Below are 27,681 nucleotides of genomic sequence, written 5' to 3' on the forward strand. Positions count from 1 at the left end.
AAATGCCATTGAAATTGACGCCATAGCTTTAAGTTCAACACTAATGTGACACAACCGTATATTGTGGCAGTAGAACCATCGGTGGTGAAAAGATAGCAGTCATCACAGTTGCGACACGGCAGATGGGCAGATCGATAGATTGATATGTCAGCACCCCTGTCTACAAAAGCTCTAACTTTGTGTCATGTTCCATTACAAACAGTTTACAGCTGCCATCTGGAGAGCCAGTAGCCATCATCACTGACTTCCTTCTGAGTTTCCCATGCTTGCACAGTGAGATACACTTCCGCACCTAATAACCGTACCATTAGTGATCTAGAAAACTCTTGCTGGTGGAGGTGGTGGCGATGTGACTGGTGACGGGTAGTCTGCATCTATAGTGCAGCAACTTGCATGGTGAGCTCAGCAACCTCATAGCACAGTGAGGGTGTTATCTGGCTGAGGCTGTGGGCAAACTGTTGTGACGCAAGCAGACAGGTACATTTCTGCTATGTAATCCGTAGTTCGAACAAGTGCATCTAGACTGCTGACACGCATTGTCAATATCTTCTGCATATCGGTTGCCAGGGTGATAACCGAATATTCCACAGAATGTTTCTTGACTGCGTCTCTCACTAATGTACACAGTCGGCGTAGTTGCTGCAGTGGGGTGTGACTGACTAGCTCTTCAGTGTGTACTAGTTTCTCCAATTTTTTCACCTCATATTGTGAGAGACAGGTAATTAGAGCATTCTTGCTGGCTAAGTAATGATCAGTGCTTTGTGGTGACAGCAGAATGTCTTGCCATATTTTCATTGAGAGCAACAACTACATAACATATACCATGGTGTATGCAGTTACATGTGCTAGCACAAACTGACTTTCTAGTTGCCCAAGCCACAACATGGGACTCTGTTGCCAAAGCAGTGGTGGCTTTATTGCCACATGTTTGATTAATGCACCAGGAGATGCATCTACAGTTGGTGGCAGGTCTGACAGAGAACTGGGAAGTGGAAGATGCACAATGCAATTGATTCAGATGTTCACATTTACGGTGATATGGCATGATACAAAGCATTACTGACCACTGAATTTCACATCAGTGACCATTAGATATCATGTCAGTGTCAGCAGTTGCAGCGCAAGGTAATTAGCTTTAATGAAACATAAAAACTAAAGTGTAACTCATATGACTCTGTTAATAGTACATTCAACAATAGAATAAAACATACATAACAAAGAGGGAACTTAAGTCAGTGATTGTGCCAAAGATTATCATTAAAATAGTTAGCACTACTGCATAGCATTACATGGCACATAACACTGCACTTCAAACTGAATTATCTCCACTCAGAAAAGATGACAGATACTATAATTGTGTCCAAGATATTGTCTATTTTGGCAGATGAATCCACACATTTTTCTCAGGATGGGACTCCACATTCAGTAGTGAAGAGAATATTGTAAATCTAGTTGCAAGGTTTGAATGTAACAATCCCAATGAAGGAAAGTTGCTACTCACCATACAGCGGAGATGCCGAGTCAAGATATGCACAACAAAAAGATTCACACAATTAAAGCTTTCAGCCGTTAAGGCCTTTGACAGCAGTAGACACACATACATGCACACACACACACACACACACACACACACACACACACACACACACACACACACACACACCACACAAATGCAACTTGCACACACATCTGCAGTCTCAGAGAGCTGAGACCACACTGTGAAAAGCAGCATCAGGGTGGAGTGGCGACTGGGTGGGGATAGTGTGGTGGGAGTGGTGGACATTCAAGTGTTGCAGTTTAGACAGAGGGCAGGAGAGAAGGTGAGGAGGGTGGGGGGGGGGGGGGGTAAGTAGCGGAAAGGAGAGAAATAAAAGAAATTAAAAGACTGGGCGTGGTGGTGAAATGACGGCTGTGTAGTGCTGGAATGGGAACAGGGAGGGGGCTGGATGGATCAGGACAGTGCCTAATGAAGGTTGGGGCCAGGAGGGTTATGGGAACATAGGATGTATTGCAGGGTAAGTTCGCACCTGCGCAATGCAGAAAAGCTGGTGTTGGTAGGAACCAGCTTTTCTGAATTGCGCAGGTGGAAACTTTTCCTGCAATACTTCCTACATTCCTGTAACCCTCATGGCCTCAACCTTCGTTAGTCACTGTCCTCACCCATCTAGCCCCCTCCCTGTTCCCATTCCAGCACTACACAGCCGTCATTTCACCACCACGCCCAGTCTTTTAATTTCTTTTATTTCTCTCCTTTCCACTACTTACCCCCCCCCCCCCCCCACCCTCCTCACCTTCTCTCCTGCCCTCCGTCTAAACTGCAACACTTGAATGTCCACCACTCCCACCACACTATCCCTCCCCCTCCCCACCCCAGCCTCCTCCTTACCCCCACACAGTCGCCACTCCCATCATGCTCTGGTGCTGCTGTTCGCAGTGTGGTCTCAGCTCTCTGAGACTGCAGACGTGTGTGCAAGTTGCGTTTATATATATATATATATATATATATATATATATATATATATATATATATATATATATATATATGTGTGTGTGTGTGTGTGTGTGTGTGTGTGTGTGTGTGTGAGTGTGTGTGTGTGTGTGTGTGTACTGCTGAAAAAGCTTTAATTGTGTGAATCTTTTTGTTGTGCCTATCGTGACTCAGCATCTCTGCTATATGGTGAGTAGCAACTTTTCTTCTCTGGTATTGTTACATTCCATCCTGGGTTTTCCATTGTTTGATAATTGCAAGGTTTGTAAGAGAAGAGGAGTGACTAAAAAGTAAGAAGAGAGTACTGCTTTTGATCTCCATTATAACAAAAATAAAAGAGAATATCTAATTTGTAAGAATTGTGGTGCACATGAACATTTTGCAAGAGAGTGCAAGAAGCCTAAGAAGGATGAAACTGATTTATATGCAAAAAAAAAAAAAAAAAATCATCAAGAAGAAGAGTGCTACTTTTAAAATAAAAACGAAATTCAAGAAACAAAACTGATATCATTCAAGTCCTTCAACCAAAAGGACAAACCACAAAGAAGAAAATTGTTATTTTAAGAACAAAGACAACACAATAATACCCTTTTTTGCTTTTGAAGGGGTTGAAGAATATCTAGTCACACAAGGAAACAATAATCAAGACATCAATAAGGACAGTGCATTTATTGCAGATGAATGTAACAAAGAAAAGATTTCACAAGAAGCCAATGAGAAACAAGATACAGTCATGGTTGGTGATGGTGCATGTACAGGACTTAGTAATGAGGTGGACAAGTTAACAAATGTGAAAGACTATGACAGTGAGGTGGACAAGTTAACAAATGTGAAAGACTATGACAGTGTTGTGAAAGTTATGTAACAAGGCAGGTCAATGGAAATAGCAACATGCAACTTTGTATGTGATAACTGCATCACAAAGATATTATGTATGTTATTTAACTGAGTAGAAAACTGATGTCTGTGAATGCTATCACTGAAAATGATTGTATAGCTGTGTTTACTAAACATTCTGTTCAGATCTATAAAGCTAAAATACTCATTTTGAAAGGACACAAAACCAAAAATGGATTATATGAAGTGAACATTAAATCACGACTGCAGTCACTACTAACACAGTAACAAAAACAGGAATGGCAGAAGAAGCTAGGTCAGCCAGGCACCAAAGATCAAGAGAATGTGAAATGGAGTTCCTATTAGTTTATGTTCAGCAGAAAAATTGTGTGAAACTTGTGTGAGAGCTAAGCAAACGACAAAGTCATTTTCCGCTGTGAGACAAGGAAGAGCAAAATACCTGAAATAATACACACTAATCTCTGTGGAAAGATAGAGACACCAATATTTAATGGACATGACAATATTAGATAATTTCACTCATTTTTGTGTGAGCTGTCTGTTAAGACACAAATCAGAGGCTGTAAGATTCGTAAGAAAATATGCATTAGAAAGTGAAAATCAGTTCAATCTGAAAGTATCAAAAATAAGGTGTGATAAATGTGGCAAGTACACCAGCCATGAGTGTAAGAATATTGGTGAAGTTAATGTCTTGATCCGAAGGACAGATCACCATCAATAGTGTCGCACGCCCACACTTGACAAAACACTACAGAGAAGTTCGGAATTGGATCCAGGACATTGGCACAAGGACTGGTGACCAGGAACTTAGTACCCCTACCTCTCTTCCGCTTTACCACAAAGTCAAATAGGAAGTTGCCAACAGTGCGTCTTCCTTTGATCTGACTTGACGGGGATTTCAAACACACGAGCAGTATTCGAGAATGGACCGCACTAGCGTTCTATAAGACGTCGACTTTACAGATCAGCTATACTTTCCCAAAATTCTCCCAATAAAAGTGATTGGCTATTTGTCGATAAATCGTTTTCTTCGAGATAATTCATAATGTTCGAACGCATTATATGTCCCAAAATCCTACTGCAAATCTATGTTAATGATATGAGTCTGTAATTCAGCGGATTAACCATATTTCCTTTCTTGGGTGTTGGTGTGACTCGTGCAACATTCCAGTCTTTGGGTATGGATCTCTCTACGAGCTAGTGCTTGTACTGATTGCTAAGTATGGAGCAAGGATATTCAGAAAACCGTCACATCACCATTGTAATCGTGCAGTGAAGGTATTGACTGCGTCTTGCCGCTGCTGTACTTTAGATGCGACCAGAATCTCTTCGGTTTTTTAAGAGGTTACGAGACAGAGTTTCATTGTGAAAACTATTAGAAGCATCTCGCATTGAAGTTCACGCTAAATTTTGAGCTTCTGTAAAACTTACACCAACCTTCAGATGTCAGTGATTCGGATCGGGGCCAAACATTGTATAGCGACAGAGCATCAACCAAAACTCCGATATTGTTTGTGCTGTCGTCCAGAAGCACGTGCCTAAACGTTTAGTAACTAGTAACTCCTGTCGTGCAGAACCCTCTTGACGTAGGTTGCATAGCGTTAGATTGCCGTACCGTACCAAGGGTTCCGAGGTCCAGATCTGGTCATGTCAGTCGCTGTACTGTAGTACGTGTGGAACTGTTACAGGAGACAAAAAGTTCCTGAAATGTAAAAGGACTTTTCGGAGTTTATAGCAATGTTTTACTGGCAGTCCGCTTTCGCTTCGTTTATCTGGAAAGTAGCAAACCTATAGAGTACATTTGTAGTTTCGCAGAATAAACGCGATCAGAAGGATAAAGATATCACTGCGTTACAAGTACAGAAGTATTAATAGTGGTAATAATAACAATAATATTTATAGTGATAATAGTAAAAAGTGTGGTAATCATAAGAAGATGAACAATTATTATTGCTACTATTAATACTTCCACACGTGTGATGCAATTGTTTGTTTATTCTTTTGTTCCGATTGTTTGTCTGTATTCTGTGAAATTAAAGATGTAGTATATACGTTTCACACTTTCAAATAAACGAAGCGAAAGCCGACTGCTAATCAAACATTGCTACAAACTCCGAACGCCGAGCGGTCTAAGGCGCTGCAGTCATGGACTGTGCGGCTGGTCCCGGCGGAGGTTCGAGTCCTCCCTCGGGCATGGGTGTGTGTGTTTGTCCTTAGGATAATTTAGGTTAAGTAGTGTGTAAGCTTAGGGACTGACGACCTTAGCAGTTAAGTCCCATATGATTTCACACACACACACAAACTCCGAACACTCCTTTTACATGTCAGAAACATGCTGTCCCATGTAAGAGTTTCACACATGTTACAGTACAAAAACTCTACCCACTTTCCCACGAGAGCTATACGCGACAGACGCTCGCAGTCACGGTTTTCTGGTGCTCCGTAGCCCAGGTGTAACTCGTTGCTTACCGTTTACACCACCTTCTCCTGGGCAACAGCACATAGCACAAACTACACGGGAGTTTTGGTTGATGCTCTGTCGATATACAACGTTTCGTACCGAACTGACTGTGACATTTGAACCTTTGCGTGTTAGTGACCTATACGATACCCTATATCTTGGCGACCTTTGGTATACTACTTGATACAGTGAATTATCTTACACAGCTGCTTACCGTTTATACCACGTTCTTCTGGACAACAGCACATAGCACAAACTATACGGCAGTTTTGCTTGATACTCTGTCGATATACGAGGGTTGCCGAAAAAGTGATACACTGCATATTTTTCTCAGCCGAAAACAACATTACGAATGCGAAACGTTACGAATGTATTATTTGAAATCTCCTGATTGAGCGCGCCAAGTTTCCATCACTTTCGACAGATGGTGTAGCTGCAGGACAGTTTCAAAATGGTGTCTGTGGGTGATGTACGTTACAAGCAACGTGCCGTCATTGAACTTCTCACTGCAGAGAAAGAAACTGTGGGAAATATTCACAAACGCTTGTGAAAAGTGTATGGAGCATCTGCCGTCGACAGAAGTACAGGGCTATTACAAATGATTGAAGCGATTTCATAAATTCACTGTAGCTCCATTCATTGATATATGGTCACGACACACTACAGATACGTAGAAAAACTCATAAAGTTTTGTTCGGCTGAAGCTGCACTTCAGGTTTCTGCAGTCAGAGCGCTCGAGAGCGCAGTGAGACAAAATGGCGACAGGAGGCGAGAAAGCGTATGTCGTGCTTGAAATGCACTCACATCAGTCAGTCATAACAGTGCAACGACACTTCAGGACGAAGTTCAACAAAGATCCACCAACTGCTAACTCCATTCGACGATGGTATGCGCAGTTTAAAGCTTCTGGATGCCTCTGTAAGGGGAAATCAACGGGTCGGCCTGCAGTGAGCGAAGAAGCGGTTGAACGCGTGCGGGCAAGTTTCACGCGTAACTCGCGGAAAATTGGCTCATGCCACAACTGGAGACCGACAGCGCCGACTTCATCTTTCAACAGGATGGTGCTCCACAGCACTTCCATCATGATGTTCGGCATTTCTTAAACAGGAGATTGGAAAACCGATGGATCGGTCGTGGTGGAGATCATGATCAGCAATTCATGTCTTGGCCTCCAGGCTCTCCCGACTTAGCCCCATGCGATTTCTTTCTGTGGGGTTATGTGAAAGATTCAGTGTTTAAACCTCCTCTACCAAGAAACGTGCCAGAACTGCGAGCTAGCATCAACGATGCTTTCGAACTCATTGATGGGGACAAGCTGTGCCGAGTGTGGGAGGAACTTGATTATCGGCTTGATGTCTGCCGAATTACTAAAGCGGCACATATCGAACATTTGTGAATGCCTAAAAAAACTTTTTGAGTTTTTGTATGTTTGTGCACAGCATTTTGAAAATATCTCAAATAATAAAGTTATTGTAGAGCTGTGAAATCGCTTCAATCATTTGTAATAACCCTGTACAGTTAGTCGCTGGGCACGGAGGGTGAGGTCATCAGAAGGCGGTTAGGCGGAGCTCCACGATTTGCAGCGGTTGGGGAGACCATCCGCGGCTGTTACACCTGACATGTTGCAGCGAGCTGATGTCATTCGCGATGGCAGACAAATCACGACTCGGCAGTTGGCGCTGCACCTGTCAGTCAGCAAAGGAAGTGTGGATGCAATTATGCGTACTCTTTGATATTCAAAAGTGTGTGCATTTGTCTTGATTTCTTGCAACGTTTTGAAGCTGAGGGGGGGGGGGAGGGGGGGCGGGAGTGGAAGCTTTCTTGTCTCAGATTATGACAGGTGATGATACCTGGGTTCAGCGTTTTAAGCCCGAAACAAAACGAGAGTCGTTGGAATGGCATCATTCCTTCTCCCCACAGAAAAAAAAATTCAAAGCAACTGGTTTCGCCGGTGAGGTCGTGATCACCGTGTTCTGGGACTGTGAAGGTGTGATTCTCATTGACGTGATGCCAAGAGGCATTAATTCAGAAGCATATGTCAACACATTAACAAAACTCAATACGCTCTTACGGCGACTTCAGTGCCACGGCAGCCCAGAAGATGTTTTGCTGCAACACGATAACGCTTGGACTCACACAAATCTGACGACTGATGAACACATGGCGAAACAGGGTTGCACAGTTTTACTCTATCCACACTATGGCCCTGACCCAGCCCCCTCGGACTTCCACTTGTTTGGGCCGTTAAAGGACGCCATTTGTGGAAGACATTTTGAGAAGGTGATTCACACAGTGAAGCACTGGTTCTGCCACGAGGACAAGAACTGGTACCGAGGAAGGCCATGGAACAGGATGGAGATTATGTGGAAAAATAGGGTGTGTAGATAAAACACCAATCTTTCTTGTGTGTAATTCTCATTAAGTACAATAAAGAATCGTTGAAGAAATGAAATGCGGTGGATTACTTCCTAGGCAACCCTCGTACATCGTTTGGTACCGACATGACTCTGACACCAATCTTTCTTGTGTGTAATTCTCATTGTGTACAATAAAGAATTGTTGAAGAAAAGAAATGCGGTGGATTACGTCCTAGGCAACCCTCGTACATCCTTTGGTACCGATCTGACTCTGACACCAATCTTTCTTGTGTGTAATTCTCATTATGTACAATAGAGAATTGTTGAAGAAAAGAAATGCGGTGGATTACTTCCTGGGAAACCCTGCTACATCGTTTGGTACCGATCTGACTCTGACACCTGAACGTTTGTGTTAGTGACTTACATGATACCCTATATCTTGGTAACCTTTAGTATATTACGTGATACAATGAATTACACTCCTGGAAATGGAAAAAAGAACACATTGACACCGGTGTGTCAGACCCACCATACTTGCTCCGGACACTGCGAGAGGGCTGTACAAGCAATGATCACACGCACGGCACAGCGGACACACCAGGAACCGCGGTGTTGGCCGTCGAATGGCGCTAGCTGCGCAGCATTTGTGCACCGCCGCCTTCAGTGTCAGCCAGTTTGCCGTGGCATACGGAGCTCCATCGCAGTCTTTAACACTGGTAGCATGCCGCGACAGCGTGGACGTGAACCGTATGTGCAGTTGACGGACTTTGAGCGAGGGCGTATAGTGGGCATGCGGGAGGCCGGGTGGACGTACCGCCGAATTGCTCAACACGTGGGGCGTGAGGTCTCCACAGTACATCGATGTTGTCGCCAGTGGTCGGCGGAAGGTGCACGTGCCCGTCGACCTGAGACCGGACCGCAGCGACGCACGGATGCACGCCAAGACCGTAGGATCCTACGCAGTGCCGTAGGGGACCGTACCGCCACTTCCCAGCAAATTAGGGACACTGTTGCTCCTGGGGTATCGGCGAGGACCATTCACAACCGTCTCCATGAAGTTGGACTACGGTCCCACACACCGTTAGGCCGTCTTCCGCTCACGCCCCAAAATCGTGCAGCCCGTCTCCAGTTGTGTCGCGACAGGCGTGAATGGAGGGACGAATGGAGACGTGTCGTCTTCAGCGATGAGAGTCGCTTCTGCCTTGGTGCCAATGATGGTCGTATGCGTGTTTGGCGCCGTGCAGGTGAGCGCCACAATCAGGACTGCATACGACCGAGGCACACAGGGCCAACACCCGGCATCATGGTGTGGGGAGCGATCTCCTACACTGGCCGTACACCACTGGTGATCGTCGAGGGGACACTGAATAGTGCACGGTACATCCAAACCGTCATCGAACCCATCGTTCTACCATTCCTAGACCGGCAAGGGAACTTGCTGTTCCAACAGGACAATGCACGTCCGCATGTATCCCATGCCACCCAACGTGCTCTAGAAGGTGTAAGTCAACTACCCTGGCAAACAAGATATCCGGATCTGTCCCCCATTGAGCATGTTTTGGACTGGATGAAGCGTCGTCTGACGCGGTCTGCACGTCCAGCACGAACGCTGGTCCAACTGAGGCGCCAGGTGAAAATGGCATGGCAAGCCGTTCCACAGGACTACATCCAGCATCTCTACGATCGTCTCCATGGGAGAATAGCAGCCTGCATTGCTGCGAAAGGTGGATATACACTGTACTAGTGCCGACATTGTGCATGCTCTGTTGCCTGTGTCTATGTGCCTGTGGTTCTGTCAGTGTGCTCATGTGATGTATCTGACCCCAGGAATGTGTCAATAAAGTTTCCCCTTCCTGGGACAATGAATTCACGGTGTTCTTATTTCAATTTCCAGGAGTGTATATTGCACGGTTTCTTACAGTTCACACCACGTTTTTCTGGACGACAGCACATAGCACAAACTACAGGGGAGTTTTGGTTGACACTCTGTCGGTATACAACGTTTGGTACCGATCTGATTCCCTCACGTCTGAGCGTTTAGGGTTTAGTGACTTATACGATACCCTGTGTCTTGGCAGCCTTTAGTGCAGTACCCGATACAAAGAGCTGTACGGCACGGTGTGCTTCCTTCCGCAGGGCGTGCGCAGCCCGCGGCTGCACTTCGGGCTGCACAACACGAGCGTGTCGGCGCTGCAGGCGGCCCTGTTCCAGCGCGCCACCTGGGTGCGCAACCTGACGCTGGACGTGCGCAACAACTCGCTGCGCTCGCTCTCCAACCCGAACCGCGCCGAGTTCCCCGGCGTGCCGCGCAAGATGTTCCTCAACGACCTGCGGCTGGCGCACAACCTGTGGGACTGCAACTGCCAGCTGGGGTGAGTTGCCGACTGCCGTCGTTCTCCTTCCAACGCCCCTATTTATGGCAAATTAGGTTTGTAGTACCACAATTCTTCTAAAACAATTACAGCAGCTGAATAATTAATTTTGTTTCCATAAAATGTTAAAGCTAAATCGTCGATTCGTTGCTGTGAAGTAGGAACCAGGAAGGCCAGGCGCAGGTCGTCAGGATAGTTTCTGATATGGTCCCAGTTTCCATAAAAAAATTCCAACGCAGACATTAGCTGTAAACAATAATCTTTATTTGAAATGTAACCGTACCTTTTCGTTTACAAAACGTCATATACACTCTGTTCCTCACTACAAATGTTACATATTTTACTTCACTCTGAATAACATCATTCTTAGCAGGCTCATCTCCAGCTATCTCCAATCCCAAATAAAATGGATTGACACCTTGAAACAATTTGTTCTTACATTTACATTGATTCTCCAGATCAGTCCATGACTTTACTTTAGTTATATCAGCACTTGTCTCAGGCTTAGAATACGTAACAAATTTAAAACGACTACGTCTACTGTATTTCCGCCAAGGAACGCCTGAAGAACGTTCAGGCCTTAAACTAAACGGACCCAACTTATTACTACAAGCAAGCCTTACTTTCTCCAATGCACCTTGATCCTCAAATATTTTCTTATTTGCCCTGTCATCAAGTGTTAGTCTCTCTACTCTAACATTAATCCTATACACATATGTTACTATTTTATTAATAATTACAGAAGCATATTTATTCGCAAAGAAATTAAACTCATCCGTAATATCATAATGCTTAGGTGTCGTAAAGTTCAAAGCATTTTCATCATATTTCTCTGTAGCACCCATTTTCCCATATTCAAATCCAAGACCGCCAACCGAATGCACACTTAAGTTTTATCCTTTTTCCGGCTCCGCATCGGCCATACTTGGCTGACTCACGGGAAGCTCTTATGTCCCCTTAACCCAACTCGGTGTCGCTGTAGTTCACGCTTGACGGCGGTCAACATCTTGTTGGACTGTCCAAATCCAGCCGCCCTGAGGCACTACTTCTGGTGTTACTTGACAGTGCTTCGACGGTTTATCTAGTTTTAAGTTTTATTCCAGACGGTGTATTTTATAGAAATTCTTCCAATCCATATGTGGCATACAGCAAACCAGTGCTTAACAGTATTGTTTAAAAACAGTCTTGGTTGCAATTTTAGTTTTTTATTTTTCGACGACGCGTTTCGCCCTATTTAGGCATCTTCAGGTTATCTTTTCTAGATGGACGTGAGAGGCACCAAGATCTGCACAACGTGTTCCCGTTCACAGCAGCGGATTTGGTGCCTCTCGCGTCCATCTAGAAAAGATAACCTGAAGATGCCTAAATAGGGCGAAACGCGTCGTTGAAAAATAGAAAAACTGAAATTGCAACCAAGACTGTTTTTAACCAATACTGGGGTATTTTATCACTTAGTCTAACTGTCGGTGTGTGGCCTCTCCCAGGCCTTCATCCTACCTCCTTGGGAGTAGTCCCACGACTTTTGTCAACTCAGTGGTTATGTTCTTTCAGACCAACAGTAATGATCTGTTAGCAACGCTTTCAGATCCGAACCATACGCGACTGGAACAGGAAAGGGAGGTAATGACAGTGGCACGTAAAGTGCCCTCCGCCACACACCGTTGGGTGGCTTGCGGAGTATAAATGTAGATGAACAGAAGTAAACGTATTGAAGGTCGTACACTCAATTCAGCTGTAAACATATTGACGGTCGTACTCTCAGTTCAACTCAATTCAGCGTGTTACACTCTTCGGTTATTTCCAAGAATGACTGCCTATCGGAGTCGCTGGGTCCAAACGGTATATATCGAACGAGCGATCGTAAATCGGTCATGCAATTCCGGTGGCGGGCGTTGAGATCAATTATTTGTGATCCTCATTTTTATCTGTTTCCCATTGTTCCCATAGTAGTTCTAAATTACATACCTCCGCGAATTATTTGTGAGTTGCTAGGGAAACCCAGGCGATTTATGTCGTTAGTAAGTGGAATGTCTGGTGTTCCTGATGTTTCATCGGTGGATTCTCTCAAATGGAAAATACTAATTCCATGATTATCCAGCGTAGAAAATTGTTTGACTTTTTGTCGCAAATCTGGAGTACTGCCGGACGAGGGAGGAAGGGACTGTGTAGACTGTGGTGGTGCGAAGTGGGTAAAACTTCGTAAGAACAGTTTGATGCTGAAATACCGTTACAATTTCTCTGCGGACAGTGCGGAAAATGAACGAGTATCGGGAAGAATACACGGTTCGACTCTTCCAAATTATCCATTCAGACGACCGTAATCGACTTTAACATGACGCCAACACCGACGACGACTAAGGTAAGTCGTCTCCTTTGCAATTAACAGTATTTTTGTAACGTTCTTCTTTTGTCATTGCTGTAGTGACCGCCGTAAACATACTCGTAACGCCGCCACCAGAGTTGCATGATCGATTTACGAGCGCACGTTCGATATATATCGTTTGGACCCCGCGACTTCGATAGGCAATCATTCTTGGAAATTACCCGCTCTTTGAAGCAACTGTCAATGTGTTGACCAAAAGACAAGAGTGGTAGTTTATTTCGCGTATTCTCATTTGAAGTAAGTAAAGTGCTTGTTCAACAGATGCGAGCAGTAAGAGTATTTTCTAACTTAGATGACCGTACATCTTGCAGAAACGATTTAAGGCTCTTTTAATTCGTACACTAACTTTCCAATCCATTTCTTCGTAAATGTATTTTGTAGCTGATCATAAAAACCAGTCTTAGGTGAGCCGTGATTTACACAGTCACAATGTAAAACGTAAATATCATTTTTATGTTGCCTTTACCCTCGTAGGGTATGGGCAACGGCCTTGCCGCAGTGGATACACCAGTTCCCGTGAGATCACCGAAGTTAAGCGCTGTCGGGTGTGGCCGGCACTTGGATGGATGACCATCCAGGCCGCCATGCGCTGTTGCCATTTTTCGGGGTGCACTCAGCCTCGTGATGCCAATTGAGGAGCTACTCGACCGAATAGTAACGGCTCCGGTCAAAGAAAACCATCATAACGACCGGGAGAGCAGTGTGCTGACCCAATGCCCCTCGTATCCAGATCCTCCTCGGAGGATGACACGGCGGTCGGATGGTCGCAATGGGCCACTTGTGGCCTGAAGACGGAGTGCTTTTACCCTCCTAGAGTATAGGATGGAGTTATGTCCTCTGGTGGGAAGATTTTCAGCATGTTTTTGCCTAACACAAAGCAAGACGTTTGGGATCCCTACCAAATCAAAAGAAAATTAAAAATATAGCTCACTAATGACTCTACAAATTATGTGAATATGTAAATTCAGGGATTTAAAAGTTCTGTAAACTACTTGGGAAGTAGCAATGTTTCTTATAAAGCCGTGTGACAACTAACAATGTATGAAGGCGTGCTGGTAAGTAATACCTCCGAATTTATGCAACAACTCATAAAGCTTTTTAAATAAAACAAACCTTATTCTACATTATTATTCTTCATGTGTACATATTTATTTCTCAACATAGCCACCCTGATGATGAACAGATTTCTCCCAACGACAGACCAATTTGCTGATACCGTCACTGTAGAATATTTGATTGTTGACGGAGGCACAACGTCACCTTTGCTTGCACCACTCCAGCACTAGCAAAATGCAGTCCTGGGAGTTGTTCTTTAAATTTTGAAAACAGTTGTGAATGGGACGGGGCCAATTCGGGACTGTGTGGAGTGTGATCGATGGCTGTGAACCGGGGGGCATCGGATTGTTGCGCATGTCGCAGCGTTCGTCTGTGGTGCGGCGTTGTCGTGCTGAAGGATAGGATGTTCCACGTGTGGACGAACTCTTCGAATTCGTGCTTTCGGTTTTCTGAGGGTCTCGCAGTACATTGCACTGTTTATGTTGCTGCCTTTAGGGACGAATTACAAATGCACCTCACACTGAGCATCCGAGAACACCGTGAGCATGACTTCACCTGCTGATGGCATGGTTTTGAACTACTTTGGCGTTGGTAATCCTTTCTGGCAGAACTGCACTGATGCTCTCGTGTTTTCGGGGTCAAAATGGTGAACCTAACTTTCGTCACCTGTCAGAATGCTGTAAAGGAATCCAGCAGCCTCACGCTCAAGTCGCAAAAGAAGTTGACGAATCTCCAATATGCTGGTTCATGTCCGGAGTGAACATTCCAAGCAGCCACCGCGCACACGGTTTTCTGTAGCGCAGTCGTGCAATGAACACAATCTCAACGATATGCCACTGAGCTATTGTAGTTCACGTTTCCTTCATTGTGAGCACGAACAACCCAACATCACACGTTACTGATGTCACTACAGTCATCACCGCGCACAGCTTCCGTTCTTCTATGGATTTCAATAGGCAGCACGCTTTCTGCGAAATGTATTAGAGCGCGCTGTTCCTTAGGCACCGACTTAGGCGCTACACACCGCCATCTCCCACGCTACAAATCGGAGCCGTCTAGCGGCAGAAGGTTGCAACTTGTTTCAGCAAAGTGGGAAAGTCGACTGAGTAATACGCATGATACGTAATACCTCAACCGATATTGATAACAGGAAAAAACTTCGGAGACATTACTTTTCAGCACATACTCGTACAACAAACAGGACAGAGTATTTTTAGAAGAAAAAAATATTTTCTCTAAAAATACCATTGTAGTCGGGTAAACTTTACAGAAGCTCTCCTGCGAAACTTGCTTCTGTAATGTTTGGAAGGTAGGAGACGAAGTACTGGCAGAAGTAAAGCTGTGAGTACCGGGCGTGAGTCGTGCTTCGGTAGCTCAGATGGTAGAGCACTTGCCCGCGAAAGGCAAAGGTCCCGAGTTCGAGTCTCGGTCGGGCACACAGTTTTAATCTGCCAGGAAGTTTCACATTCGTTCTTTTCATAACATCTTCTCTGTAAATCGTTTTAACGAAAACATTTCAATTTTCGGTAGGTGTTATTAGTTCCTCGTTGCGCGGCATTCTTTGCCTACACCGTTCACTGAACTCGACGGTACAGCGTGAGTTTACATACTGCCGTGTTCCTGCGATGCTCGCTCTGGTCAGGAGGTCACTCTGTATCCCGGTGTCCCACTTCTCAAAAAAAGAAACAATCCGTTATGGTCACAGTAGCCTACTTACTTTCTCAGGATGTATATGCGAAAAAGATGAAAAAATTCCCGAATTTTTCCTGTATTCCCGGTTAAAACATTCCCGGAAGAAAATGCGCTTATTCCCGGAAGAAAATATACTTTTTCCCGCTGAAAATACAAATTTTCCATGGTGAAAGTACATCTTTTTCCGTCTTCTGCAACGTACGTTCCCTCGGAGCTGTAAAACTTATCAGTCCTTTCAATGATAAACAATTTATACACCGGCGTAGCACTTCCTGGCACCTTCGGAAACAAAACGCAGCAAAAAACAAAGTGTTTTGGAAAGATCTTTGTTGCGCAGCAACATGGTTGATTGAGTGATTTGTGGGAGGGGACGAAACACCGAGATCATCGGTCCCACCAAATTAGTGAAGGATGGGGAAGAAAGCTGGCCATGTCCTTGCGAAGGAACCATCGCGGCATTTGCCAGAAGCGATTTAGGGAAATCGTGGAAAACCTAAATCAGGATAGCCGGATGCAGGGTTGAACTGTTGTTCTCCTGAATGCCAGTCCAGTGTGCAGCAACATGTAAACTGCATATTTTCGTATTACGTAAGTATAAATACAATTCCACCAAATACAGCATGGAAGCTTCCGAATTACTGAAATGGAGATTGCGCTGCGCGATGCACTTCCGCCAAGCAGTCATAGCGTACGTCACGTGATCTCGCTAGCCAATGACAGCAGATTTTCAGAGCGTAGGACACATGATGTAGTCATCCTAGCAACATTACTGTTCAACATCGCGAACACACAAATAGGAAAAGTTATTGGTTTGAATTAATATACATACAGTATAGCGACCTGATGGAAATGAAACAGCTGCAACGTCACGCTCATCGAAAGCAGTTTGTTGTTGCGAAGTATTGTCTTCGTATTAAAACCTATGATAGATTTTACTGTCGACACATGCTTGTGCACGCACTTGCCACTAAAGTTACCTTCTCGTCTATGTTTTATTGCTGCAGTATTATTTTGCAGTAACAGGCTAAACTAAAATTATTTGTTAGAATATCAGTTCTTACCAGGCAAAATTACTGAGTACTGAAACAAACTCCTGGATTTCTAAAAAGTTCCCTGGTTTCTCCCGGATGAAAATATTCACAATTTTTCCTTGATTTCCCGATCGTTCCGGGGCTTATACACCTGTTTCTGGACGTGCCTCGTATATTGAAATCTGTATAATGTGAAAGTTTGCAGAAGTCAGAGGATCTTGACGTAATGAATTGGTACGCTGCAGAGGCAATGAAACTGATAAACGTGTCTAATATCGTGTAGAGCCCCCGCGAGCACGGAGAAATGCCGCAGCACGACGTGACATGGACTCGACTAATGTCTCAAGTAATGCGGGAGGCAACTGACACCATGGATCCTTCAGGGCTGTCTATAAATCCGTAAGAGTGCGAGGGGATGCAGTTATCTTGTAAACTGCACTTTGTAAGGAATTCTAGATAAGCTCAATAATGTTCATGTATGGGGAGTTTGATGGCCAACGGAAGTGTTTAAACTCCGAAGAGTGTTCTTGGAGCCACTCTGTAGCAATTCTGGATGTGTAGGGTGTCACATTGTCATGCTGAAATTACCCAAGTACGTCGAAATGCACAATGAAAATGAATGGATGCAGGTGATCAGACGGGATGTTTACGTACGTGTCACCTGTCAGAGTCGTATCTAGATGTATCACGAGTCCTGTATCACTCCATCTGCACACGCCCGACACCATTACAGAGCCCCCACGAGCTTGAACAGTCCCCTGCTGACACACAGGGGCCATGGATTCATGAGGTTGTCTCCGTATTCGTAAGAGTAAATTCGCTCGATACAATTTGAAACTAGACTCGTCCGACCAGACAACATGTTTCCAGGCATCAACAGTCCAATGTCGATGGTGACGGGCCCAGGCAAGGCGTAAAGCTTTGTGTCGTGCAGTCATGAAGGGTACACAAGTGGGCCTTCGGCTCGGAAAGCTCTGGATGATGATTCGTTGAATGGCCCAGCAGTTGGGGTTGAAAGATTGTCTTCAGTCGTCGTTGGTCTCGTTCTTGCAGGATCTTTTTCTGGACGCAACGATGTGGGAGATTTGATGTTTTACCGGATTCCTGAAATTCACGGTACACTCATGAAATGATCGTACGGGAAAATCCCCACTTCATCGCTACCTCGGAGATGCTGTGTCCCATCGCTCGTGCGCCGACTATAACACCACGTTCAAACTTAAATCTTGGTAACCTCCCATTGGAGCAGCAGTAACGGCTCTAACAACTGCGCCGTATTGTCTTATACAGGATGAATCATAAATAAGGAAAAATATGTCGAAGAATGCATGCTCCTATGCGTAACATGTGACGCACCGTTGTTAATTTAGTTCTCTTCGGTGTACTGTGTAGGTAAAACAAAAACACCTGTTAACCAATGAACGAGATACCGACGAGCCTCACGATCACGACACGTCATTCACCCATAGATACAACACACGACACACCAATGAGCTGATGTGTATCTGCCAGCGTTTGAAAGATGCGAGGAAGAACAAATCCCATCATAATGTATGTGAAATTGTATCAGAACTTGTGAATCACACGTTTCCGGCGGTAACGGAGTGTACAGTCCCATGTTAGGGAATGTGTGTCCTCTGAGCGGAATTAGTGGTCCACGGGCGCGTGCATGACGTGTTTACAACACCTCTGCGTTGCTCAATCTGCCCGATACTCGCCTTGTCGACAGCTTCTAACGGCCGCTTCACAGTGTTACTACAGTACCATGGCGAGTTTCACAAACGAGGAATACGCCTACATCCACCTCACCTACGGGCTTGGAGATGGAAGAGCTGACGTTGCAAGCAACTGTATCACGAGAGGTTTCCTAGCCGGCGCCTTCCATCCGCAAAAACGTGGACAGGCCCCTAGGGAGTACGGGTGCATGTGTAACACCTCCAGGATTTAGTGGTCGATGCCGACCGTCGGCGTACAATACGGATGACGAAGAAAAAGTATTACAAACTGTTGCGGAGGACCGAACAATATGCACCAGGTCCGTCGTCACTGCGGTCGGAATGTCACAGTCTACTGTTATACGAGTACTCCATAGAAATCATTACCATCCCTTTCGCATGCAGAAGGTACAGGCATTATTGCCGGATAACTACCAGAGGAGGCTGGACTACTACAACTTTATCCTACGGCGTCAGACCCACAACCGGCATTTATCACGAACAATACTGTTCATCGACGAAGCCTATTTCACGAAGGAGGGTATAGTGAATTCGCACGAGTGGGCGGAAGAAAACCCACACAGCACAGTGATACGAGGGTACCAACTGTGGTGTCACCGCCAGACACCACACTTGCTAGGTGGTAGCTTTAAATCGGCCGCGGTCCATTAGTACATGTCGGACCCGCGTGTCGCCACTGTCAGCGATCGCAGACCGAGCGCCACCACACGGCAGGTCTAGAGAGACGCACGAGCACTCGCCCCAGTTGTACGACGACTTTGCTAGCGACTACACTGACGAAGCCTTTCTCTCATTTGCCGAGAGATAGTTAGAATAGCCTTCAGCTAAGTCCATGACTACGACCTAGCAAGGCGCCATTAACCATTTCTAGAGAGAGTCTCACTTGTATCATCAAGAATGCTGTATACAAATGATGGATTAAAGTTAAGTATTCCAGCAGCTACGTACTTTTCTTTATAGCATTCATTACGTATCCTGTTTCAGACCTCAGCAAGCCTGCGTGAATCAAGTGCGTGCCCTTTCGGCTTCCTCGCCTTGTGTCTAGACTGTCTTGTCTAGACACAACACCAACAATGGCGTGGTGTCAATATCTGGTGTGGTATTATCGATCCCATCTCATAGGGCCACATGTGCTACCACAAAGGGTTACAGGAGAGTGGTATCTGAGTTTCCTGGATGCTACACTACCGGAATTTTCGGAAGACGTTAGTTTGGCCTCTCGTATGAGAGGCACGATGATGCCCCCGCTCACTTCAGTGGCACAGTGCGACGCCACCTGGAGAATGCCTTCCCTTCGAAATGGATCGGTTGTGGAGGCCCTGTAGCATGGCCAGCAAGATCGCCAGACTTAAATCCACTGATTTCTTTTTGTGGGGCCATCTGAAATGTGTGATTTATGAAGGAGAGGTTGTCGATGTCAACACCCTTCAGCACAGAATACAACATGCCTGTGATACTACGCAAAGAGATACAGACATCTTGGATCGTTTTCGGCAATCCTTCCTGCGAAGATTTCAGCTTTGCCACACACATTGTGGCCATCATTTCCAACAGTACTTACAAACCGCCACTGCAGCTTCTGGTCGTGTGTTTCTATGTTAGTTTCGATTTGTGCAGCTGTATTGTATTCGTTTGTATTGACTGCCACATACCTGTAATAAATGGAAATGTCGTGTGGCTAGGGCCTTCCGTCGGGTAGACCGTTCGCCTGGTGCAGGTCTTTCGATTTGACGCCACTTCGGCGACCTGCGCGTCGATGGGGATGAAATGATGATTAGGACAACACAACACCCAGTCCCTGAGCGGAGAAAATCTCCGACCCAGCCGGGAATCGAACCCGCGCCCTTAGGATTGACAGCTCACTTCAGTGGCACAGTGCGACGCCACCTGGAGAATGCCTTCCCTTCGAAATGGATCGGTCGTGGAGGCTCTGTAGCATGGCCAGCAAGATCGCCAGACCTAAATCCACTGATTTCTTTTTATGGAGCCATCTGATATCTGTGATTTATGAAGGAGAAGTTGTCTATGTCAACACCCTTCAGCGCAGAATACAACTGACCACTCAGCTACCGGGGCGGACCACATACCTGTGTAGTTGTGTTTTGTGTTCTCTATGTACTCGTTTCTTAAAACTAAGTCTGGGACACAAAAAGCAAATTATAAAACATGCATGTAAGTAGTACAGCCCCTCCTCACGTTCCTTTCCATATGCCAAATAGCCACGATACATAATACTGGCCAGCGTAACCGGCACGAGAGAGATGTGGGCGCTGCCATAGCTCGCGGTGTCACGCAGACTGTCGCTTGGCGCCGCATGCCTCGCCTTCTCGTGAGCGGCTAGACTACCTGCAACACTCGTGTGTTGTGCCCCGTTGCCGATCTGTCCCCTTGGCCAATGTCGGCGCACAGTAACTCCCAGAAGTCTATATTTCCAGATTTTTACTATTCAATTGCATTGTCATTTATTGACATATGAACATGCGGAAAACGAATTTATGTTTGTAGCTCAGTGTGTGACAATTTGCACGACGTATTTTTCCTCATTTATGACTCACCCTGTATAGGCGTAGCGGACCGCAGCACTGTATTCTGCCTGCTTACTCATCTCTATAATTGAATACGCATGCCTACACCAGTTTCTTTGGCGCTTCACTGTATATGAACGTTCATCAGGTTGCACGCCTCGGTAGTATGTAAACTCCCGGAAGAGACGGAGTTTGTGCAAGGTTATTCGTTCTGTTGCAGATGGGTGGAAGTGTGGCAACGCAAGAGACACCAGTACCTGTGCGAGGACAAGGCTTCGCAGGAGACCGACTGCTACGGCACGTCGGATGACGTGAGGACGGCGACGTGCGCCAACCGCGGCAACGTGTCCCTGGCGGACGTCCTCAAGACGGACATCGAGTGCGGCTGGGGGTCCGCCGCTCCCAACGCCCCTCGGGCCCCAGCTGTCGTGGCTGCCGTCGTGGTCGCCGTGATGGCCAGCCTGCTCGGCTGAAACGGTGAGTATGCGACTGCGGGTGCCCGCAATCTGACGTCACAGTCGCCGCACTCCGCCTCGTTTTTGTTACCCACAGCGACAGCGGCGCCCCAAGCGGCCAGCAAGCGACACTTCTGAATACGATACTGCAGGGGCGGGCAGGAATTCCGCACGTGTGCGGTGCACGTGCACGTGTGCAGTTAACAGGTGTTCTGCGCGCACACAGGGGCAAGCTGGCCACCCGCTTCTCTCCCCTCCCCACCATACCGTCTCAACGCTTCTTCCTTTGTAATGCATCTTGTTCCCTGGCCTGCTTTATTGAATGAAGGAATAAGATTAGTAGGAGTGCTTGAAAGTAATCGTGGTTTGAAAGAGTACCTATTACCTACGATATGTTTTATTTAATTATCACAGGTGGAGTTTACAATACGTTTAATGTCTGCAACAAAATTTCTACATACAGACAAACGCAAACAGTTACGTAAATTTTCATTACTGATGTTTGCTCTTAACCGAGACTTTCATAACAGAAAAAAATCTCTCACAAACGTATGTCGAGCGAAACATTGACATTATCTTCATGGCTTCACGATGGAGACGAGGAAACTCTTGCTGTGGAAAGTCGTGATAAAAATCTATTACACGTCTTGCCAAAAGGAACTTGTCTCTCAGACGAGAATTACGCTGTAGATCTATTAATTCCATTTGCAAACTGGGATGAATATCATCTACAGAAACAGCAGATTGTCTCGAGAACTATTCAAAACCTTGTGATAAGTAAGATATATCGCCAAACCGCTTGAGAAATTCCTCTTTTATTGCACCAAGAACGGCAACATACTGAAATTTATTATAATGGCGTTCAATAATAAACTTCCGCTGACCAGCCAGAATACTGTCACATATTATACATTTCCAATTTTCACGTTTTTGCACAGAGAAAAAAATGATTCTCCCATTCCTTTTTAAAAGATAGCAAATCTCCAATTCTCCGTTTCCTCGATTCACTCTGCATTTTCCGGTTATTGAAATACAACGTTCACTACGTAGTGGTCGCTTCGCTTCAACGTCCGCATCTTAGCCTGGTACTACACTGCCGCAACCTGCTGGCTGTCGCCACTGCCCCTGTCGACGATTACACGCGAGCAGCACACGTGCAGCGCTGTGTGCTCATGAGCCGCGTGCAACGTTTGCCCGCCCCTGCGATACTGTATGACTGTGAATACTAACTTTTATTTTGATTTACATGTTACCTTGTCGGTATCGTGGTATAAATCAAGTTCCTACTAAGTACCTGCCCAGGCGTGCGTCCTAACAGCCGGAACTCGTGAGGGGTCAGTTCTTAGGAGGACAGCTGGATAAGTGAGGTATTCTACAGAAGTTGCTCTGTACTGGTCCCTAGAACTGACAGAAGCTTTAACTCAAGCAGCAACTCCGCCCCACAGTGAGTCCGAGTTGTTACCGCCGCATGAAGTCTTTGTCAGCTCTTGGCGTATTCCCGCCAAGTATCTGTGCTGGCTACCTCTCTTTTAAAATAGGGAGTGTATGTAGAGCCATAAAAACCGACAATAACTAAAACGCAACGCCACATTTGTCATTATTTAGTTTCCTAAGGACCGTGGCAGAGACGAAACGGTACCTTTCAGGATAGTTTATTTACGATTCTCTTGCAACGTACAGACGTTTGCGGAATGATGTAGTTTTCCTTTAATAACAGAAGAAAATCTAGTAATACTGGAAGACCCAACCTTTTGCAGAAAGACGTCGTATATCTGTCCAGTAAAGCAGTTTTGTTCAGCATATTTTCAGCCAAATCAGTGAATGTGGAATGTAGGAAATCTATATCGTATGTTATTTAACATACGAAACAAGCCACACAACTGTAGCTTAAGGAAAAACTACACAGACGTGATAATAATTCGTCAAAAGCAGTAAAACTGTTCCCCAGCACAAAAGAAACCAGTTCTACAATTGCTAAATCTGAGCCACAAAACGGCAAGAATCTTCAACACATCCGAAGCAAAAGTAATTACATTTACACGAATATATGAATGGGCGAATTGCTAGACTCCATAAAAAACGAGGGTAATCCCAAAAGTAAGGTCTCCTATTTTTTTTATAAGTACGGAACTCTGTTTGTGTGGCAGTTGGTCACACTGTTATGAAGAGTGCTTCATGCGCTGTGTGTAAACATGCGCCCGCCGCGCTGAGGCTCTCCGTCTTGCCTTGGTAGCCGTTGAGAATGGAGCTTCCGTTGGATGTTACCGCCAAGTGCGAATTTGAGCGCAGTTACTCGGTTTTTGAACGCAAAGGGCACTGCGCCGATTGAAATCCATCGCCAATTGACGGAAGTGTATGGTGAGTCGTGCATGGATGTCAAAAATGTTCGTAAGTGGTGTAGAGAGATTGTAGTTGAGTCAGACCGAAATTCATGACGAACAACATGGCGGCGGCGATCTGGTATTGCATGGGCATATAAAAACTGCCACAGCGTCTACAAAAATGCATCGACAGAAATGGTCATTATGTCGAAAAATAGCTAAATGTTCAAGCTGTAGAAATAACAGGTCTGTGTACTCATAAAAAAATAGGAGATCTTACTTTTGGGATTACCCTTGTATTTTTAAGTGTCAATGGAAGTGGCTATGATAATAACAGGTAACAATAGAAATATATGCTTGTCACACATGAAATATGTCTTTATATTGTCTTGCTTTCAGTAGAATAAGCTGCAAGTATATACACATCCGAAAGTATTTGTTCATGAACAAGTTGTAGCTTACGTCATTGAATCAGAGCGATTCGGCTGTTTTTAAATTTACTTCACTGTAATTCATGTCTCTCAGTAATTTACTAACGCATGGAAGGCAAGAATAGAACATCCATTTCGTTAATTAACTAGAAAATATTAAAAACAAGCTTATCCTTAAGGCGCATGTGACTGTCCGCTTTCTCGCCGCTTGGAGCGTTAGTGTCGCTCCGGCTGTCAAACGGTAACAACTTCCATACCAGAGAGTGTCGCGACTGTATATATATTAGACTGTGATGTTAACTGGGGACATGGACCTCACCAGTACAGCACTATTTTATTGAGTGGGGGTCGGGGGACGGGGGGGTGAGGGCTTAACAGACAGGCTGCAGATCACACTGGGTTCTAAGTGGGAGATTCGCTTGAAAAACGTTGAAAAAAAGTACGACCTAAACCCACTTTTGGCAGAAATCTGGCTGCCTCAGTCCATATATTTCAATCGCACAATTTAGCCATGGTCTAAAACGAATTTTGCGATCATCGAGTACATAGTATTAAAATTTGAATTTATCGACAATGTGTGTCTGATTGTAATGCATTACGTTCTAAACAACCACGATTTCTCATTGAATACTGTATCAAACTAAATTCAGTTTGATTTTATTGGTACTACATTGTAGTGGTAAAATTGAGTAATATGAATGTGTGTTGTCTGTTATTTCGTACAAGTCCGAAAGAACAGACACCTCGCAGAACCCACGGCTGTGAAACGTTAAATACGTAAAGTGAGTCGTTGCTGTCAGCAGCATCAGTACATTACGCGGAACGTATATAACGTTTCACAGCTGCGGTTTTGCGTCGACCAGTGGATCCACCTTCTTTAGTGCGAATGCACAAATACATTCTACCTGCTATGGGGATCTCTGAGTTAACGCGAGTGAATTGGACAGGGATTGTAGATAGGTGGCACTCGATGAGAATGTGGATCGGACATGAGGGGTGTCCGCGCAGTTGCGATAATGCTGTGTCCCAGATGGCGCAGTTGTTAACGCACGTACTAATAAGTAGGAAGTTCAGGGTTCGAATCCCGGTCCGGTACACATATTCAAACGCCGTCACTGATTCCGCGTAATATCCCGTGACAGCTGACAGCAGTGATCCACTTTACTTTACGTATAAAACTGAGTAGTTTGGAATAAATCTTTTATCGTCTATAAAAAATAAAAATAAATTACCGAATGCATGGAAGATCATCACTTGAGAATGTCTCGAACGATTGGAATGTTTTCTTTTTTCGTAATTGTCAGAACAAGATTTGTATGAAATAAAATTTTTGGAAAATCCACCAGAAAAGTCCGAAATTTGAACGGTATTTTTGTATGAAAACGTCAATGAAAGTATGAAACGTCCCCTTAGAAAAATTTATACACGACTGTGCTTAAACTGACACGCAATATTTTTAGCGCAACGCAATCTGACTTTCAATAATCCCTACAAAACAATGGCCCTGACTAACTTTAACCTATACCTTTCAGAAATCACTTACCTCACAAAAATCTTCATTACTCGAACTACTGCAATACAGCGAGCGCTACTACTGCCAGCTAAATAAAAGATTCAAACTACGGAAGGCACTAACTACTGATAGGGATAGTTAGCAAATGAAAGATATTAATAGAGAACAAACAATGTATTTACCTTAATAGTCATAATATATATAGCAGTTCATGACAAATTACAAAACACCGCCATCTCTCTCCCCACATCCACCACTGCTGGCGGCTCACCTCTAACTGCGCAACGCTACGCGCTGTTCACATCCAGCTGCCGCTGCCCAACACTACAATGGCAGACAACAATGCAAACTAGCCACAGACTGCACACAGCACAGCCAGTGATTTTCATACAGAGCGCTACGTAACGTTGCCAATAAGAAAACATGAACAGCCTACTTACAAAAGATATGTGACGGTCCGTTGGACTGTTCTGCTATCAGATATCACATGTTTTCGTAACAAAAGACCAGTGACGTTCAATTTGACAGTTCTGCTGTCGCTTGTTTTCATAACAAAAAAAGTTACGTTCAGTTTGACAGTTCTGCTATTACACGTTTTCATAAAAAAAATAGTCCGCCCCCGGTAGCTGAGTGGTCAGCGCGACGGAATGTGAATCCTAAGGGCCCGGGTTCGATTTCCGGCTGGGTCGGACATTTTCTCCGCTCAGGGACTGGGTGTTGTGTTGTCCTAATCATCATCATTTCATCGCCATCGACGCGCAAGTTGCCGAAGTGGCGTCAAATCGAAAGACTTGCACCAGACGAACGGTCTACCCGACGGGCGGCCCTCGTCCCACGACATTATTATTACAAAAAAATTAAAAAATGCTACGTTCATTTTGACAGTTATGTTGTCGCGCGCTTTCATTGCGAAATAAATAAATAAAATAGAAAGCAGCATTTCAGTGTGTTATCGGTGGTGGTCATATCCTTGGTGTGTTGCAAAGATCGAATTGATGTCAGTTCGTCGTAATTTGGTGTGTTGCAAACATTCAGTTGATTGCAGCTTACGGTTTATTTATTTGGAAAGAGTACCGCAAATGAGGCGTCGAATATGGTTCGGCGTACGCGCAACGCAGGCCAATTACATGATGGCCGATTCAGTGAGACTGACGAAGAGCGTAGACAGCGTTTCGAGGCAAATCGAAGAAGACTTTCTCACGTGCGATCCATTGCGACTCCGGAAAACTGACACAGACTAGTTTGACTCGCTCAGTTGAAGCTTATGCATAAAATAATTCGGAACGTCAGCAAAACAGACGGCCAAACCTGACAATTCGAACTGAACGTTTGGCGTTAAGACACAATACAACAGTCGATCACGCTGCGGATGTATTGGTCGACTTCGGAACATCAACAATGTATATCAACATTGCAGTGCTTTGGGGTTTCTACACGAACCGCCAGGATTATGTTGCGCGATCGGAGAGGTCAAATTATCACAACTGGCACAACCACCTAAGCCACCGGCATCATTGCTTTCTGGCCAAGAACGTCGATCGAAGCGCATTTCTTGTAGAATATACAAAAGTGCGACAGTTCCTTCCAAATGACACCACTTAGGGTAAGTATTATTGAAGAACGGGGTTTAAAGCCAACTTTTAAGGTAAATTCTTTCTCGACTGCATCACACATCACTTACACAAATACATTACACTCACAGACACCAACGATTCACGGAGTATAAAGAAGGAGAAGGAGGATACGGCGAGAGAGATGAGGGAAGACGAATAGATAGAGAGAATGTGGGGTGAGAGATGTACAAGGAGCGGGCGGAGGATGATGGGGGAGGAGGAAGAGATGAACAAGGGGAGAGACTAGGAGGAGAGGAATAGAGAGAGAGGGGGGGAGAGGGAGCTTATGACATATATCCAATTTCCACACATATTTAGCAATTGCGAAACATTGTCAGCTTCGTTAATTTTGTAATAAATATTTACTTAAATATGTTCAAGAAAAGGAG

The 27,681-nt window shown here is 45.0% G+C and overlaps 1 protein-coding gene across 1 annotated transcript in view; it reads left to right on the forward strand.

Moving 5' to 3' along the window:
* The window catches only part of LOC126109392 (chaoptin), a 331,789-nt gene that overhangs the window by 286,874 nt on the left and 17,234 nt on the right, over positions 1-27,681 (forward strand). Inside the window, exons 17-18 of the mRNA XM_049914419.1 lie at positions 10,301-10,536; positions 21,180-21,436. Of these exons, the coding sequence (XP_049770376.1) occupies positions 10,301-10,536; positions 21,180-21,432 (489 nt within the window). The 3' untranslated portion in view covers positions 21,433-21,436. The remainder of the gene's footprint in view (positions 1-10,300; positions 10,537-21,179; positions 21,437-27,681) is intronic.

This window comes from Schistocerca cancellata, chromosome 12 (genome assembly GCF_023864275.1).
Source record: "Schistocerca cancellata isolate TAMUIC-IGC-003103 chromosome 12, iqSchCanc2.1, whole genome shotgun sequence".
NCBI lineage: Eukaryota > Metazoa > Arthropoda > Insecta > Orthoptera > Acrididae > Schistocerca > Schistocerca cancellata.